The following is an 18,858-nucleotide window of genomic DNA, read 5'->3' as shown; positions in this document are numbered from 1 at the left end:
CTTTCCTTCCTTCCCCCCTTTTCTTTCCCTTCCCCTTTCCTTCCTTCCTTCTCTTCCTCTTCCATTCCTTCCCCCCTTTTCTTTCACTTCCCCTTTCTCTCCTTCCTTCTCTTCCTCTTCCCTTCCTCCCCCATTTGTCTCCTTCCTTCCTTCTTCTTCCCTTACTTCCCCCCTTTTCTTTCCCTTCCCCTTTCTCTCCTTCCTTCCTTCTCTTCCTCTTCGATTCCTTCTGCCCTTCTCTTTCCCTTCCTCTTTCTCCCCATTCTTCCTTTCTGTTGAAGAATCTGTTGTATGGCATTTTCAGTGGCTTCTGCAGAAGACGCTCCAGCTGTTGCTCACAGAAAGGAAAACCTTGCAAATGCTGATTTATCTGGGTTTTGACATGGCACTTAAATCTATTACGCAAACACTGTAGGATATTGCCTTCCGTGAGCTGCAATCTCGCTCATATGTTTCTTGCTCCCCAAACGCCCTGAATATATATGCACACTATGCTGGGCCTCTCCAAGAAGCAAATGATCTTAAGGACATGACTGTGACCCAATATTCTCACCATTTGATGTCGTCAGTGTGCCCCAGGTAGTGGCGCTGGCGCTGCTCCTCCACGTTGTAGAGGACAGCCACGGCGGCCACGAAGTAGGCGATCTCCCCCGTGGGCAGCAGGAAGAGGTTGGAGCGGCAGTCCCGGCCCCGGTAGCCATAGCTGGGCAAAAGAGCCAGTCAAGGTTTAGGGCAAACACAAAGGAGAAGTTTTGCATACCTATTCTAAGGCGTCTGTACGTGGAAACATCCCCCTTCCCACCCCTTGCAAACCTCTCCTCCTTTCAACCCCAATGGCCCCGATTTGGACCCCAACTGGCTGCTTCCCAATATTATTTGTTGTTGTTCATTCGTTCAGTCGTCTCCGACTCTTCGTGACCTCATGGACCAGCCCACGCCAGAGCTCCCTGTCGGCCGTCACCACCCCCAGCTCCCTCAAGGTCAGTCCAGTCACTTAAGGGATGCCATCCATCCACCTTGCCCTTGGTCGGCCCCTCCTCCTTTTTCCTTCCACTTTCCCCAGCATCATTCCCTTCTCTAGGCTTTGCTGTCTCCTCATGATGTGGCCAAAGGACTTCAACTTTGTCTCTAGTATCTTTCCCTCCAGTGAGCAGTCAGGCTTTCTTTCCTGGAGGATGGACTGGTTGGATCTTCTCACAGTCCAAGGCACTCTCAGCACTTTCCTCCAACACCACAGCTCAAAAGCATCGATCTTCCTTCGCTCAGCCTTCCCTAAGATCCAGCTCTCACATCCGTAGGTGACTACAGGGAAGACCATGGCTTTGACTAGGCAATGGATCTTGGTTGCCAGTCTGATGTCTCTACTCTTCACTATTTTATCGAGACTGGACATTGCTCTCCTCCCAAGAAGGAAGCGTCTTCTGATTTCCTGGCCACAGTCTGCATCTGCAGTAATCTTTGCACCTAGAAATACAAAGTCTGTCACGGCCTCCACGGTTTCTCCCTCTATTTTCCAGTTGTCAATCATTCTTGTTGCCATCATCTTGGTTTTTTTGATGTTTAGCTGCAACCCGGCTTTTGCGCTTTCTTCTTTCACCTTGATTAGAAGGCTCCTCGGCTCCTCCTCGCTTTCGGCCATCAGAGTGGTGTCATCTGCATATCTGAGGTTGTGAATGTTTCTCCCAATATTATTATTATTATTATTATTATTATTATTAGAAACACAACAAGATGAGTCCACAGCAGACACTCTGCTGGCTGTTGAATTGGATCACACGTCGGACCCTTCCCAAGTGTCTAGGACTGTGTGATTTATTATTATTATTATTATTAGAAACACAACAAGATGAGTGCACAGCAAACAAGGTCACTCTGCTGGCTGTTGAATTGAATCACAGTTCGGACCCTTCCCAAGTGTCTAGGACTGTGTGATGTATCGTCAAATAATACGTGCAGATCCCAGTAAGGTGGCCTTCTGCAGCTGGCAGGTGGTCATTTTTTCAGCGCCGATTGTGTTTAAGTGCAGGCCAAGGTCTTGAGGCACTGCACCCAGTGTGCCGATCACCACTGGGACCACTTTGACTGGTTTGTGCCAGAGTCTTTGCAGTTCAATCTTTAAATCCTCATATCATGTCATCTTTTTCAGTTATTATTATTATTATTATTATTACTATTATTATTATATTAAACACCACAAGAAGAGTCCACGGCAGATACTCTGCTGGCTGTTGTATTGGATCACACGTCGGACCCTTCCCAAGTGTCTAGGACTGTGTGATGTATCGGCGAATAATGCGTGCAGATCCCAGTAAGGTGGCCTTTTGCAGCTGGCAGATGGTAATTTTGTCAGCGGCGATTGTGTTTAAGTGCAGGCCAAGGTCTTTAGGCACTGCACCTGGTGTGCCGATCACCACTGGGATCCCCTTGAGTGGTTTGTGCCAGAGTCTTTGCAGTTCAATCTTTAAATCCTCATATCGTGTCATCTTTTCCAGTTGTTCAATTTTGCTGTCACCTGGGATTGCAACATCGACGATCCATACTTCGTTTTTTAACACGATTGTGAGGTCAGGAGTATTATTATTTACTGACACAAAAGCACAGTATGTCACAGCAAACGAGATCTCTGTGCTGGATTTTGTATCACAAAATCACAAGTTGAACACTTCCCAAGCGTCTAGGACTGTGTGATGTATTATTATTATTATTATTATTATTATTTGAATATTTATTTTTATTAATAATAGAATCAAAGAGTTGGAAGAGACCTCATGGGCCATCCAGTCCAACCCCATTCTGCCAAGAGGCAGGAATATTGCATTTAAATCACTCCTGAGAGATGGCCATCCAGCCCCTGTTTAAAAGCTTCCAAGGAAGGAGCCTCCACCACACTCTGGGGCAGAGAGTTCCACTGCTGAACGGCTCTCACAGTCAGGAAGTTCTTCCTCGTGTTCAGATGGAATCTCCTCTCTTGTAGTTTGAAGCCATTTTTCCATTGCGTCCTAGTCTCCAGGGAATCAGAAAACAGCTCCCTCCTCCTCCCTGTGGCTTCCTCTCACATATTTACACATGGCTATCATAATGTCTCCTCTCATCCTTCTCTTCTTCAGGCTAAACATGCCCAGCTCCTTAAGCCGCTCCTCATAGGGCTTGTTCTCCAGACCCTTGATCATTTTAGTCGCCCTCCTCTGGACACATTCCAGCTTGTCAATATCTCTCTTGAATTGTGGTGCCCAGAATTGGACACAATATTCCAGATGTGGTCTAATCAAAGCAGAATTACATTATATCACATTTTACTCTATTACAACCAGTTTTAATCTCTGCTACTCTAACATCCAGGAGCCCTCGGTGGTGCAGTGGGTTAAACCGCTGAGCTGCTGAACTTGCTGACCGAAAGGTAAGTATTTTGTCTGGGGAGCGGGTTGAGCTCCCGCTGTTAGCTCCAGCTTCTTTGAATGCTTTGAATGCAATATTCCTGCTTCTTGGCAGAATGGGGTTGGACTGGATGGCCCATGAGGTCTCTTCCAACTCTAGGATTCTGCCAACCTAGCAGCTCAAATATCATTCCTCCTCGTTTTCAACCCCAAGATGCTCTGCTTGACCCCTATTTATGGCCCCAACCAACCCATTTTCAACCTTTCTTCCTCCATCCTAACGGCCTCCTTTCTGCCCCCGTTTTCAACCCCCAACAACCCCATCCTCAGCCATATTTGCACCCCAAATTATTCATCTGCACCCCGATTTTCAATCCCTGGGAACACATGGCTTTGGGGAAGGATACACCCAGTCCAGCTTGAGCTTCTTATGGGGCAGGTCCAGCTTGGCGTCCAGGCTGAAGGTGGCCACGACGGCATCGGGAACGAACATGGGGATGGGACGCCCGCGCAGGAACATCTTCACGTAGCCATCCTCTGCGGGGAGAATAGTAATAATAATAACAACAACAACAACAACAACAACAACAATGTTTATTTATACTCAAAATAGCTTGCATTAAAAGCATTGCCACACAAAATTGAATAGCACTGGCATTAAAAATACGGGGAGAGGACCGGAGGCATGGAGACGAGAGAAGCAACCCACCCAGACAACAAGAACCCCCAAATCGCCATTGATCCAATGGTGTCAAGGCATTGTCGAAGTTTTTTGGGCTGTCTGGCCATGTTCCAGAAGCATTCTCTCCTGACGTTTCGCCTGCATCTATGGCAGGCATCCCGAGAGGGCGTGAGCCGCGTGAGGTCTGTTGGAAACTAGGAAAATAGGGTTTATATATCTGTGGAATGACGTCCAGGGTGGGAGAAAGAACTCTTGTCTGTTGGAGGTAAGTGTGAATGTTCCAATTGGACACCTTGATGAGCATTTAATGGCCTAGCGGTTTCAAGGTCTGGCTCCTTACTGACTGGGGGAATCCTTTGTTGAGAGGTGATTAGCTGTCCCCGATTCTTGTCTGGTGTTCCCCTGCTTTTGAATGTTGTTCTTTAAATTAAATTAAATTCTTAATTTAATTAATTATGTAGGTTCTTGTGGTTTTTTTCGGGCTATATGGCCATATTCTAGAGGCATTCTCTCCTGACGTTTCGCCTGCATCTATGGCAAGCATCCTCAGAGGTAGTGAGGTCTGTTGGAATTAGGACAATGGGTTTATATATCTGTGGAATGGCTGGGGTGGGGCATAGAGCTCTTCTCTGCTGGAGCTAAGTGTGAATGTTTCAGCTGACCACCTTCAGCTGACAGGCTCAGCCAGGCCTTCAAATGCTAATGAAGGTGGTCAGTTGAAACATTCACACCTAGCTCCAGCAGAGAAGAGCTCTATGCCCCACCCCAGCCATTCCACAGATATATAAACCCATTGTCCTATTTCCAACAGACCTCACTACCTCTGAGGATGCTTGCCATAGATGCAGGCGAAATGTCAGGAGAGAATGCCTCTAGAACATGGCCATATAGCCCGAAAAAACCCACAAGAACCTAGTGATTCCAGCCATGAAAGCCTTCGACAATACATTAAATTAATTAAATTTAAATTAGCCACCTAAGGTGGCCAATTGAAGCATTCACACCTTCCTCCAACAGACAAGAGTTCTTTCTCCCACCCTGGACATCATTCCACAAATATATAAACCCAATTTTCTTAGTTTCCAACAGACCTCTCAACCTCTGAGGATGCCTGCCATAGATGCAGGCAAAACGTCAGGAGAGAATGCTTCTGGAGCATGGCCAGACAGACCAGAAAACTCACAACAACCTGGTATCAAGGTAACTCCACATTATACATATAGCTTAAGGCAAACTTGATTTCATTTGAAAGGATTTGGGGTAGCCAAGTTGGCAACTACCAAGCTTGCAAACTTTGTGTTTTGTTTGTTTAAAAATGCAATACAACTGTTTGGTTTGCTCCTGACACGATAAATAAATAGCCAAGTCGGCTCTGCAGCAAACGTCAAACAAAGCACTGGGACTGTGGCACAACTGGCTGGGAGTCAGCTGCATTAAGATCACTACTGACCAAAAGCCAGCCTGGGTTGGAGTGAGCTTCCAACCAATTTGTGTAGCTTGCTGTCGACCTTTGCAGCCCGAAAGACAGTTGCATCTGTCAATTTAGGTACCGCTTATGCGGGGAGGTGAATTTAACTAATTTATGAGGCCTTGAGGCTAATTCAACTAATTTACGAGGCCTTAAAAATCTCCAACAAGCATGCAAAGAATGAGGAAGTACTTCATCAGTGTCACAAATGGATGGTGAAGCGACAGCTCTCCTGGTGGCCAGAATACCCTCATGAAAAGCTGGAATGTTAAATGGCCTCTGAGTGTCTGCGTATATATGTTGTGTGCCTATGGCTTTGAATGTTTACCATGTATGTGTACATTGTAATCCGCCCTGAGTCCCCTGCGGGGTGAGAAGGGCGGAATATAAATAGTGTAAATAAATAAATAAATAAAGTTCGGAACCCGGAAGAGAGCGATAGTAAACCGGAAGGAATGAAGCACACCATGCAAGCATTTGAAACTTATTTGGCAACTAAAACCAAAACCAGTCAATGTTAGATTTTGTACTGAACCTCGGTCACCATCATACGCAAAGCACAGGAATGGTCAACTTACCAGCGTTGAAAGTGGCTTCTTTCGGTTTGCTGCAGGAGGAGAAAAAAAGAAGAAAGGAAATAGTTACAAGGAAATAGTTTCTGAAGGATAATGCACTTTGTTCTGAACGCCACCTAGTGTCTGTTTTAGACATTTACACCAATCTGCAGTGCAATGTTTACAGCGGATTTTGCAAAAGATGCTGCAACTAAAAAAGGAAAATCACCCTGTTTAGCGAACCTTGCAAATGTGGTTTGTTTCTGAAGGGTAATGCACTTTGTTCTGAACGCCACCTAGTGGCTGTTTTAGACATTTACACCCATCTGCGGTGCAATGTTTACAGCGGATTTTGCAGAAGATGCTGCAGCTAAAAAAGGGAAATGAGCCTGTTTGGCGAGCCTTGCAAATGCGGTTTGTTTCTGAAGGGGAATGCACTTTGTTCTGAACGCCACCTAGTGGCTGTTTATGACATTTACACCAATCTGCGGTGCAATGTTTACAGCGGACTCTGCAAAAGATGCTGCAGCTAAAAAAGGAAAATCAGCCTGTTTGTTGAGCCTTGCAAATGCGGTTTGTTTCTGAAGGGGAATGCACTTTGTTCTGAACGCCACCTAGTGGCTGTTTATGACATTTACACCAATCTGCGGTGCAATGTTTACAGCGGACTCTGCAAAAGATGCTGCAGCTAAAAAAAGGAAAATCAGTCTTTTTAGTGAGCCTTGCAAATGCTGGTTTGTTTCTGAAGGGTATTGCACTTTGTTCTGAATGCCACCTAGTGGCTGTTTTAGACATTTACACCCATCTGCGGCGCAATTTTTACAGCGGACTCTGCAAAAACTGCTGCAACTACAAAAGGAAAATCAGCCTGTTTAGTAAGCTTTGCAAATGCTGGTTTGTTTTCAGTAAATGTTTACATTTTACACCTATTTTATACACCTGCCTATCCGGAGTCGCATAAAAATTTCTCAAGCCAAAAGGGGTCCAAATGGGAAAGTTTAAGAAGGATTGTGCTTTCAGCTGAGCCAAACGCAACCTTGCATTGGGAAAGTTTCCCACTTAATGATAAACTGATGATAGCAGAAGGTGAATCTCCCAAATCCAAAATGATTGAATTTGGATTTTGGACTATTTGCTTATTGTCATATGTTCTGCAGTTGATTGTTGGTGATGGAAGGGTTAATGTGAGTATTAGTTCTAGAGGGTTTGGTAATCTGTAAGTGGGAGTTCATGGGTGAAAGCAATTAGGGGTGGAGGTGTGCAGGAGATGGGTTGCACCTAGGCGTTACTGGATTTAAGGAGCTAACCTTGAGATTGATATTTGGGAGAAAAGTATCTGTTGCATTTTGGTGGTGGATGCTGCTGGTTTTTCCCCCTGGTCTGTTGGATTTTTGATATCCTGACCTGTCTCTTGTAATCTTGGTGGTGGATGCTGCTGGTTTTTGGTATCCTGACCTGTCTCCTGTAATTTTGGTGGTGGATGCTGCTGGTTTTTCCCCCTGGTCTGTTGGATTTTGGGTATCCCGACCTGTCTCCTGTAATCTTGGTGGTGGATGCTGATGGTTTTTGGTATCCTGACCCGTCTCTTGTAATTTTGGTGGTGGGTGCTGCTGGTTTTTCCCCTGGTCTGTTGGATTTTTGGTATCCTGATCTGTCTCCTGTAATCTTGGTGGTGGATGCTGCTGGTTTTTGGTATCCTGACCTGTCTCCTATAATTTTGGTGGTGGATGCTGCTGGTTTTCCCCCCAGGTCTGTTGGATTTTTGGTATCCTGACCTGTCTCCTGTAATCTTGGAACCCTGGAACCTTGAACCTTTGGACTGGCTTTTGACTACGATATAGACCCCAATTGGACTGTTATTGAACTCTCGGTGTTTGACCACTGGACTGGACCCTTTTGACTACGAAGTTATTTTTGCTATCAGTTTTTGTTTATTCTGTAGCTGAGTGCTATCTTTGTGTTTTATATTTTGGTCTATTAAAACAGCGAGCAAGTAAATGCTGTTTTAATTAAACTGTTTGATTCATCTCTACCTAAATAAGGCAGAGCCCTGGCAACGTGACACTTATCTGCAGGTAATGAGTTATCTTGGACCCAAGTTCCAAACAATAGCATTTCTATTTATCTGTCTGAACGAATCTCCCCTTATGAATCATCTAGAACCCTAAGATCATATGGGGGGGCCCTGCTCTCGGTCCCGTCTCAATCTCAAGATGCGTTTGGCGGGAACGAGAGACAGGGCCTTCTCAGTGGTGGCCCCTTGCCTGTGGAACGCTCTTCCTGGGGATATTACATCGGCCCCCTCCCTCTTAACATTTCGCAAAAAGGTTAAAACCTGGCTTTTTGAGCAGGCATTTGCAAATGCAATGTAATCAGGCAACGTCAGACCTTGAAATGACTGATGATGGGATGGAATAGTGGTTTCAATAAGGAGACGCTAAGGATTTATGTTTTCACTAGCCGTCCCCTGCCACGTGTTGCTGTGGCCCACATGGGGGTTCTGTGTGGAGGGTTTGGCCCAATTCTATCGTTGGTGGGGTTCAGAATGCTCTTTGATTGTAGGTAAACTATAAATCCCAACAACTACAACTTCCAAATGTCAAGATTCTATTTTCCCCAAACTCCACTACTGTTCACATTTGGGCATACTGAGTATTCGTGTAGAATTTGGTCCAGATCCATCCTTGTTTGAGTCCACAGTGATCTCTGGATGTAGGTGAACTACAACTCCAAAACCAAAGGACACTGCCCACCAAATCCTTCCAGTATTTTCTGTTGGTCATGGAAGAACTGTGTGCCAAGTTTGGTTCAATTCCATCGTTGGTGGGGATCAGAATGCTCTTTGATTGTAGGTGAACTATAAATCCCAGCAACTACAACTCCCAAATGACAAAATCAAACTTTTTTGAGTGAAGGACATACATTGGGTTGTTAGGTGTCTTGTGTCCAAATTTGGTGCCAATTCGTCCAGTGGTTTTTGAGTTCTGTTAATCCCACAAACGAACATTACATTTTTATTTATATAGATTTATGAATTCATGTTTTATATGCTAATGTTGTAAATTGTATTTATATGTTGAGGGGCATCAAATTGTGCCGAATGTAAACCGCTTTGAGTCGCCTTCGGGCTGAGAAAGGCGGTATATAAATACGGTAAGTAAATAAATAAATAAATACCCCACTTTCAAGGAGGTCTTGCACCTCTAATCCCAGCAAATGTGAAAGACTGGTTGTAACTTCCAATACCAATGGCGCACTGTTTCCCTCCGTTGTGCACCATATTGTAGGTTGACTGCAGAAAGTGCATGAGATGAATGACAGCTCCAAGGCAGCTCTGCTCTTGGGCGCATGCTAGTAGGAAAGGAATGGCGTAAACATTTCTTTCCTGAAGCCTAAACATGGAGGCAGTGGGTGTGGGAAGATTGCAGCACACGCTTTAGCGCTCCTGACAACGCCGAACATTTTTAGCACACTGTGATGCTCAGCGATGCTTGCATTCAGCGACGAGAAGGAGTCTTGAAGGATAAACAGAGGCGGAGGAGAAGGCCAGACGGGTCCGAGGGCAACTCAGGTCATCCAGAAACTTCGTATTTCTTACAGAGATCCCTTTCATGCCTTTCTGATTCCTTAGGTGCATCTGCACCGCAGAATTAATGCAGTTTGGCACCACTTTAACCTCTGTGGCTCAATGCTATTTGTCGTGTAGTGAGGCTATTTGACAGACACTGTATTGTCGAAGGCTTTCATGGCCGGAATCACTGGGTTGTTGTGCGTTTTCGGGCTGAATGGCCATGTTCCGGAAGCATTCTCTCCTGACATTTCGCCTGCATCGATGGCAGGCATCCTCAGAGGTTGTAAGGATGGCTGACATTGATGCAGGTGAAACGTCAGGAGAGAATGCTTCTGGAACATGGCCATACAGCCCGAAAAACTCCCAACAACCCAAAACTCCAACTGCCAGGATTCCATAGCATTGAGCCATAGTTGTTGAAGTGGTGCCAAACTGCATTAATTCGACAGTGTAGATGCACTTCTTCTCCCGTTTTCTAGCACACATTTCTAAGCAAACAGACCTTATAAAACTACAACTATATTGTCGAAGGCTTTCACGGTCGGAATCACTGGGTTGTTGTGAGTTTTTCGGGCTGAATGGCCATGTTCCGGAAGCATTCTCTCCTGACATTTCGCCTGCATCGATGGCAGGCATCCTCAGAGGTTGTAAGGATGGCTGACATTGATGCAGGCGAAATGTTAGAAGAGAATGCTTCTGGAACATGGTTATACAGCCCGAAAAACTCCCAACAACCCAAAACTCCAACTGCCAAGATTCCATAGCATTGAGCTATAGTTGTTGAAGTGGTGCCAAACTGCATTAATTCGACAGTGTAGATGCACCTCTTCTCCCGTTTTCTAGCACACATTTCTAAGCAAACAGACCTTATAAAACTACAACAATATTGTTGAAGGCTTTCACGGCCGGAATCACTGCATTGTTGTGAGTTTTTCGGGCTGAACGGCCATGTTCTGGAAGCATTCTCTCCTGACATTTCGCCTGCATCTATGGCAGGCATCCTCAGAGGTTGTAAGGATGCCTGACATTGATGCAGGCGAAATGTCAGAAGAGAATGCTTCCGGAACATGGCCATACAGCCCGAAAAACTCCCAACAACCCAAAACTCCAACTGCCAAGATTCCATAGCATTGAGCCATAGTTGTTGAAGTGGTGCCAAACTGCATTAATTTGACAGTGTAGATGCACCTCTTCTCCCAAAGCAAACATACCTTATAAAACTACAACTATATTGTCGAAGGCTTTCACAGCCGGAATCACTGGGTTGTTGTGAGTTTTTCGGGCTGAATGGCCATGTTCTGGAAGCATTCTCTCCTGACGTTTCGCCTGCATCTATGGCAGGCATCCTCAGAGGTTGTAAGGATGCCTGACATTGATGCAGGTGAAATGTCAGGAGAGCATGCTTCCAGAACATGGCCATACAGCCCGAAAAACTCCCAACAACCCAAAACTCCAACTGCCAGGATTCCATAGCATTGAGCCATAGTTGTTGAAGTGGTGCCAAACTGCATTAATTTGACAGTGTAGATGCACTTCTCCCATTTTCTAGCAGATGCTTCTTAACAAACATTCAAGGATAACAACTGAGCAGCTTTACGTATGAATTATTCACAGCCTGTGATTTAAACAGATGGGATAATAAGATGCCACACTGCAAAGGGAAACCATAATAGTAATGATAATAAGATGCCACGTTGCCAAAGGGAAACCATCCCATTTCTCCGTATATCTCTCCTAACCTTTTGTCCTAAGTGCAAGTTACGCATTAAGGGAATCAAAAGGCAGGGACATTCATTTCTAACAGAGCGATCCATAGTTTTTCATGCTGTATGTTGCTATAATCGATACATTTCCTTTGCTGTAATCAATACTTGGAAACCATTTCAATGTGCATTTGAGATTGGAGAGATGGTGGAGGAAGCAGATAGGGAGACAATAACATCGTTTAAAACCCTGGCGGAGAGTTCGACGGATACGAAAAAGGCCGATAAATAGAGTCACGTAACCCTGAACTCCCTTGAGAAGCCAAGAGACAACAGAAAAGACAATACTTTTAAGTAAGATACAGAACAGTTGGAAGAGAGGAAGGGCACATTACAACAGGATGGACTTATAAGAGGAAGCCACAACTGCTTAGACTTTGCAAGACCTGAGCAGAGCTGTCGAGAATAGGGAAACCTCCCATGTTGCCATACGACTTTGCAAGACCTGAGCAGAGCTGTCGAGACTAGAGACCTTGGATGTCCTCATAGACTTTGCAAGACCTGAGCATAGCTTTCGAGAATAGAGACCTACCATGTTGTCATAGGCTTTGCAAGACCTGAGCAGAGCTGTCGAGACTAGAGATACCTCCCTTGTTGTCATAAGACTTTGCAAGATCTGAGCAGAGCTCTTGAGAATAGAGAGACCTCTCATGTTGCCATAAGACTTTGCAAGACTGAGCAGAGCTGTCAAGAATAGAGAAATCTTCCAAGTCACCATAAGACTTTGCAAGACCTGAGCAGAACTGTCCAGAATTGAGAGACTCCCCATGTTTCCATAGGACTTTGCAAGACCTGAGCAGAGCTGTCGAGAATACAGAGACCTCCTATGCTGCCGTACGACTTTGCAAGACCTGAGCAGAGCTGTTGAGACTAGAGACTTCCCATATTGTCATACAACTTTGCAAGACCTGAGCAGAGCTTTTGAGAAAAGAGAGACCTCTCATGTTGCCATAAGACTTTGCAAGACCTGAGCAGAGCTGTCAAGAATAGAGAAATCTTCCAAGTCACCATAAGACTTTGCAAGACCTGAGCAGAACTGTCCAGAATAGAGAGACTTCCCATGTTTCCATGGGACTTTGCAAGACCTGAGCACAGCTGTCAAGAATACAGAGATCTCCCACATTGCCATATGACTTTGCAAGACCTGAGCAGAGCTGTCGAGAATACAGAGACCTCCCATTTTGCCGTACGACTTTGCAAGACATGAGCAGAGCTGTTGAGAATAGAGGGACCTCATGTCGCCATACGACTTTGCAAGACCTGAGCAGAGTTGTCGAGACTAGAGAGACCTCCCATGTCGTCATACAACTTTGCAAGACTTGAGCACAGCTGTTAAAACAGTGACAGCTCCTATGTTGCCATAAAGCTTTGCAATACCTGAGCAGAGCTGTCAAGAACAACTGTTCAATTCAAAGGCTTCCCACCAAAATGGAACTGTAGAGGAGAGCCTACTGAACAAGCCAGTACCTGCCACATACGTTGCTTAAATCGCATTGACCGACCGTCTACACAAGGTTCCATACTTCACACTTTAACAACACAACAATTCAATTCTAAGGATTCCCGCCAAAATGGAACTGTAGAGGAGAGTGTGCTGAACAAGCCAGTACCTGCCGCATACGTTGCTCAAGTTGCATTGACTGACTGTCTGCGCAGGGTTCCATACTTCGCACTTTAACAACACAACCATTCAATGCTAAGGCTTCCTGTCATAATGGAACTGTAGAGGGGAGTCTACTGAACAAGCCAGTACCTGCCGTATATGTTGCTTAAGTCGCATTGACTGACTGTCTGTGCAGGGTTCCATACTTTGCACTTTAACAACACAACAATTCAATGCTAAGGCATCCCGCCAAAATGGAACTGTAGAGGGGAGTCTACTGAACAAGCCAGTACATGCCGTATATGTTGCTTAAGTCGCATTGACTGACTGTCTGTGCAGGGTTCCATACTTTGCACTTTAACAACACAACAATTCAATGCTAAGGCATCCCGCCAAAATGGAACTGTAGAGGGGAGTCTACTGAACAAGCCAGTACATGCCGTATATGTTGCTTAAGTCGCATTGACTGACTGTCTGTGCAAGACAGTTTGCAAGACCTGAGCAGAACTGTCCAGAAGAGAGAGATTTCTCATGTTTCCATAGGACTTTGCACTTTAACAACACAACAGTTCAATGCTAAGGCTTCCTGCCAAAATGGAACTGTAGAGGAGAGTCTACTGAACAAGCCAGTACCTGCCACATACCAGTACTGCCATCTGTTGAGGAGCTACAAAGGTGGAGGCATTACTTTTCATTCAACACTCGTAGCTCTCCTTTGGGAAAGATAAAGTAGGGCAACAGCAACAACAACAATGCGGTTTGACCCAATGCAATCAAATCCCAGGAGTTGTTTGGTGAGACACCAGCCCTTGTTGTCAGCGAAGGGGAAAGACCTTGTAAAACTACAACTCCCGGGATTCCCTAACATCAAGTCATGGTGTTTCAATTGGCATGCATTCTAAATGTATCCTTAAGCTGCAAAACTGTAGCAGTTCACAACCAACCTAGGCCTTGAAGGCAGGCAATGCTCCATTTAGCTTTGGAAAAGTTATTTAATTGGACTCTGGGGAGGATTCCCAGGAGAGACAAGCAACCAATGGCTCATATTAATTAAAACTCAACTTGTGGGCTTTTTTTCTCTCCTTCCTTTAATCATTCATCATCCATCACTCCTTTCGGCTTGTACGGATAACGTTGGCACCGAGGGAGTTAACTGTTCCGGGTCCTCCCTTGCCCATCTGCTGTGGCTTTTTATCTCTCTCTCTCTGTCTTTCTCTTCATCATAAACAACCATATCCATCATCAAAGTCCCAAGGGCCAAGTCTTTCTTTCTATCCCTCCCTGTTTGTGCAAAGCTTATTTCGCTTTCTTCCCTTTTGGGATCTTGCATCAGCCCAGGCCTCCTTTTGCGCACTGATATGCACACCTAAAGCACCTTCACCTATCTTTGAGTGCATCCATATCACAAGAAATGATGTGCAAAAGGAGCCCACAAGGATGCCTTTTTTTTTTGTCATGTCAAGAGCAACTTGAGAAAACTGCAAGTCGCTTCTGGTGTGAGAAAATTGGCCGTCTGCAAGGATGTTGCACAAGGGATGCCCGGATGTTTTTGTGTGTTACCATCCTTGTCGGAGGCTTCTCTCATGTCCCTGCATGAGGAGCTGGAGCTGTTAGAGAGAGCTCATCCGCGCTCTCCCTGGATTCGAATCTGCAATCTCTCCTCAAACCTGAGGAGAGGCTATTGAACAAGCCAGTACCTGCTGCATACGTTGCTTAAGTTGCATTCACCAACCGTCTGCGCAGGATTCCATACTTTGCACTTTAACAACACAACAATTCAATGCTAAGGCTTCCTGTCAAAATGGAACTGTAGAGGAGAGTCTACTGAACAAGCCAGTACCTGCCACATACGTTGCTTAAGTCGCATTGACTGACTGTCTGCGCAGGGTTCTATACTTCACACTTTAACAACACAACCATTCAATGCTAAGGCTTCCTGTCAAAATGGAACTGTAGAGGAGAGTCTACTGAACAAGCCAGTACCTGCCGCATACGTTGCTTAAGTCGCATTGACTGACCGTCTGCGCAGGGTTCCATACTTCACACTTTAACAACACAACCATTCAATGCTAAGGCTTCCTGTCAAAATGGAACTGTAGAGGAGAGTCTACTGAACAAGCCAGTACCTGTCGCATACGTTGCTTAAGTCGCATTGACTAACCGTATGTGCAGGGTTCTATACTTCACACTTTAACAACACAACCATTCAATGCTAAGGTTTCCTGCCAAATTGGAACTGTAGAGGAGAGTCTACTGAACAAGCCAGTACCTGCCACATACGTTGCTTAAGTCCCATTGACTGACCGTCTGTGCAGGATTCTATACTTCACACTTTAACAACATGACCATTCAATACTAAGGCTTCCCACCAAAATGGAACTGTAGAGGAGAGTCTACTGAACAAGCCAGTACCTGCCACATACCAGTACCACCATCTGTTGAGGAGTTACGAAGGTGGAGGCATTACTTTTCATTCAACCTTCGTATGTATCATTCTATAGCAGGCCTGGGCAAACTTTGGCCCTCCAGGTGTTTTGGACTTCAACTCCCACAATTCCTGCTGACACATGAGGTTTAACCCACTGTGCCACCAGGGGCTCCTACAAGGATAGTAAAATATCAAAACATCTGGCCGTCCCCTGGGCAACGTCCTTGCAGACGGCCAATTCTCTCACACCAGAAGTGACTTGCAGTTTCTCAAGTCACTCCTGACATGTTTTTTAAAAATGTGCAGAGTTGATAAATGTGGATTTTGGATGTGTGGGTGTGAATTGAATAAATGATGAATGAATGAGAGCTAATAATTTTGGAGACACTATTCTAAAAGATTATGGCCTGCTTGCTGGAATGTAATTAAAAGCTGCTAATGAGAACTGAAATGGTTGACCTGCCATAGTAAACTGTAATGATAAAAATACTGACATCTGTATTGTTGAAGGCTTTCATGGCCGGAATCACTGGGTTGTTGTAGGTTTTTTGGGGCTATATGGCCATGTTCTGGAGGCATTCTCTCCTGACGTTTCACCTGCATCTATGGCAAGCATCCTCAGAGGTAGTGAGGTCATCAGATGCAGGCGAAACATCAGGAGAGAATGCCTCCAGAACATGGCCATATAGCCCCCAAAAACCTACAACAATCCAATAGTGACATCTGTTTACATCTGTCCACATTTGCTTACTAGAAACTGGATTAACTCTAAAGGAAGTGATGTTTACGTTGCTCTTTCAAGTCAAACCCAGAACACAATGGTTCATTACCTGAAGATCAACATCTATGTCAAGAGGTGAAAACTCAAGATCATTGCAATATGACAATTCTTTACTACAGAATATTCCTATAAAAGAGTCAATCTAATAATTCTCAAATTGTGGCAGACCAGAGGAGTCTGGCTCACCCGCTATGCTCTGCTCCATTGGGAAGGAGAGAGATAGTGTACTATGGAGTGTCAGATCTCTTGACGTGTGGCAGTACGTGTGAAAAAGATCTTGGAGTCCTCGTGGGCAACAAGTTAAACATGAGCCAACTATGTGATGCGGCGGCAAAAAAAGCCAATGGGATTTGTCCTCTATAGTGTCTAGATTCAGGGAAGTCATGCTCTCATGCTCTCTTCTGCCTTGGTTAGACCACACCTGGAATATTGTGTCCTATTCTGGGCACCACAATTGAAGGGAGATGTTGACAAGCTGGAATGTATCCAGAGGAGGGCGACTCAAAGGATCATGGTCTGGAGAACAAGTCCTATGAGGAGCGGCTTAAAGAGCTGGGCATGTTGAGCCTGCAGAAGAGAAGGCTGAGAGGAGACATTATGGCCATGTATAAATACATGAGAGAAAGTCATAGGAAGGAGGGAGCAAGCTTGTTTTCTGCTTCCCTGGAGACTAGGACGCAATGTAGCAATGGCTTCAAACTACAAGAGAGGAGATTCCATCTGAACATGAGGAAGGACTTCCTGACTGTGAGAGCCGTTCAGCAGTGGAACTCTCTGCCCCAGAGTGTGGTGGAGGCTCCTTCTGTGGAAGCTTTGAAACAGAGGCCGAATGGCCATCTGTCAGGGGTGCTTTGAATGCAATTTTCCTGCTTCTTGGCAGAATGGGGTTGGACTGGATGGCCCAGGAGGTCTCTTCCAACTCTAGGATTTTATGATCCTATGCTACGGGAAAGCAGGATTCTGGACATTTGCTCCTTTTCTCAAGGGAAGGGGAAAGAGTGCGTTTTGGAGTCACGATACGTTTGCAGGGAGTTCAAATTCTGTGGTATGGAAAATAGGGGTCTGTTCCTTGACATTTTGGTATTTTAAAGGCATTTTGATGTTATGGAAGTTTTGGAACTGCAAGGGAAGCAGGGCCTGGCCTAACAGGTGTCCACATTTAGACAGTCCAAACGTGGACTGTCTACAGATGTCATACGCAACTCCTGGAACCATTCCATCAGCGCTGCCTCCGAAAAATCCTGCAAATCTGTTGGGAAGACAGGCGGACAAATGTCAGTGTGCTGGAAGAAGCAAAGACCACCAGCACTGAAGCGATGGTCCATCATCAACTCCACTGGATCAGCCATGTTGTCCGAATGTCCAAACACCATCTCCCAATGCAGTTGCTCTACTCCGAACTCAAGAACGGGAAATGTAATGTTGGTGGACAGGGAAAGAGAATGAAAGATGGGCTTAATGCCAACCTCAAAAACTGTGGCATAGACACTGAGAACCCTGACCCTTGAATGCTCTAACTGGAGGTCAGCTGTGACCAGCAGTGCTGCAGAATTTGAAGAATTCTGGCCCAGTATGTATATGTGTTTTGTGTGTGTATATGTGTGTATATATATTTGTATATATGTGTGTTTGCGTATATATGTGGTTTTGTGCATATGTTGTAATGTAATTTTTGTTTTTTGGCTTTTTAAAGTCTCTTCTGCTGTGTTTTTCAGGGTTTTTATGAGTGATGGTCACTCGTTGGCCTGAGAGGTGCCTTGTGTCCAAATTTGGAGCCAATTCGTCCAGTGGTTTTTGAGTTATGCTAATCCCACAAACGAACATTACTTTTTTATTTATATAGATAAGTAAAAAGCATCTAAGCAAAAAGCACTTTAAAGGAATAGGTAAATCCAATTAGGTAAGAAGATAAGCATAAACATTGTAATATATTTTCTTTTTTTGGCCTTTTAAGTCTCTTCTGCTGTGTTTTTCAGTGTTTTTATGAGTGATGGTCACTCGTTGGCCTGAGAGGTGTCTTGTGTCCAAATTTGGTGCCAATTCGTCCAGTGGTTTTTGAGTTATGCTAATCCCACAAACGAACATTACCTTTTTATTTATATAGATAAGTAAAAAGCATCTAAGTAAAAAGCACTTTAAAGGAAAAGATAAATCCAATTAGGTAAGAAGATAAGCATGAACATTTTAATGTAAATTTTTTTGGCTTTTTAAGTCCCTTCCGCTGTGTTTTTCAGTGTTTTTATGAGTGATGGTCACTTGTTGGCCCGAGAGGTGTCTTGTGTCCAAATTTGGTGTCAATTCGTCCAGTGGTTTTTGAGTTATGCTAATCCCACAAACGAACATTACCTTTTTATTTATATAGATAAGTAAAAAGCATCTAAGTAAAAAGCACTTTAAAGGAAAAGATAAATCCAATTAGGTAAGAAGATAAGCATGAACATTTTAATGTAATTTTTTTTGGCTTTTTAAGTCCCTTCCGCTGTGTTTTTCAGTGTTTTTATGAGTGATGGTCACTTGTTGGCCCGAGAGGTGTCTTGTGTCCAAATTTGGTGTCAATTCGTCCAGTGGTTTTTGAGTTATGCTAATCCCACAAACTAACATTACCTTTTTATTTATATAGATAAGTAAAAAACA

The 18,858-nt window shown here is 44.6% G+C and overlaps 1 protein-coding gene across 6 annotated transcripts in view; it reads right to left on the bottom strand.

Annotated features, from left to right (window-relative positions):
* LOC132780806 (echinoderm microtubule-associated protein-like 2) overlaps positions 1–18,858 on the bottom strand; it is an 89,396-nt gene that overhangs the window by 30,222 nt on the left and 40,316 nt on the right. For all 6 annotated transcript variants that reach the window (XM_067461805.1, XM_067461804.1, XM_067461806.1 and 3 more), the window contains 3 exons: positions 6,103–6,131; positions 3,782–3,911; positions 554–703 (listed from right to left, as the gene is read on the bottom strand). In XM_067461805.1, coding sequence (XP_067317906.1) covers positions 554–703; positions 3,782–3,911; positions 6,103–6,131 — 309 coding nt within the window. The remainder of the gene's footprint in view (positions 1–553; positions 704–3,781; positions 3,912–6,102; positions 6,132–18,858) is intronic.

Source organism: Anolis sagrei, chromosome Y, assembly GCF_037176765.1.
Source record: "Anolis sagrei isolate rAnoSag1 chromosome Y, rAnoSag1.mat, whole genome shotgun sequence".
Lineage (NCBI taxonomy): Eukaryota > Metazoa > Chordata > Lepidosauria > Squamata > Dactyloidae > Anolis > Anolis sagrei.
The sequence above is the reverse complement of the archived record's forward strand: the minus strand, read 5'-3'. Positions and strand labels throughout refer to the sequence as shown.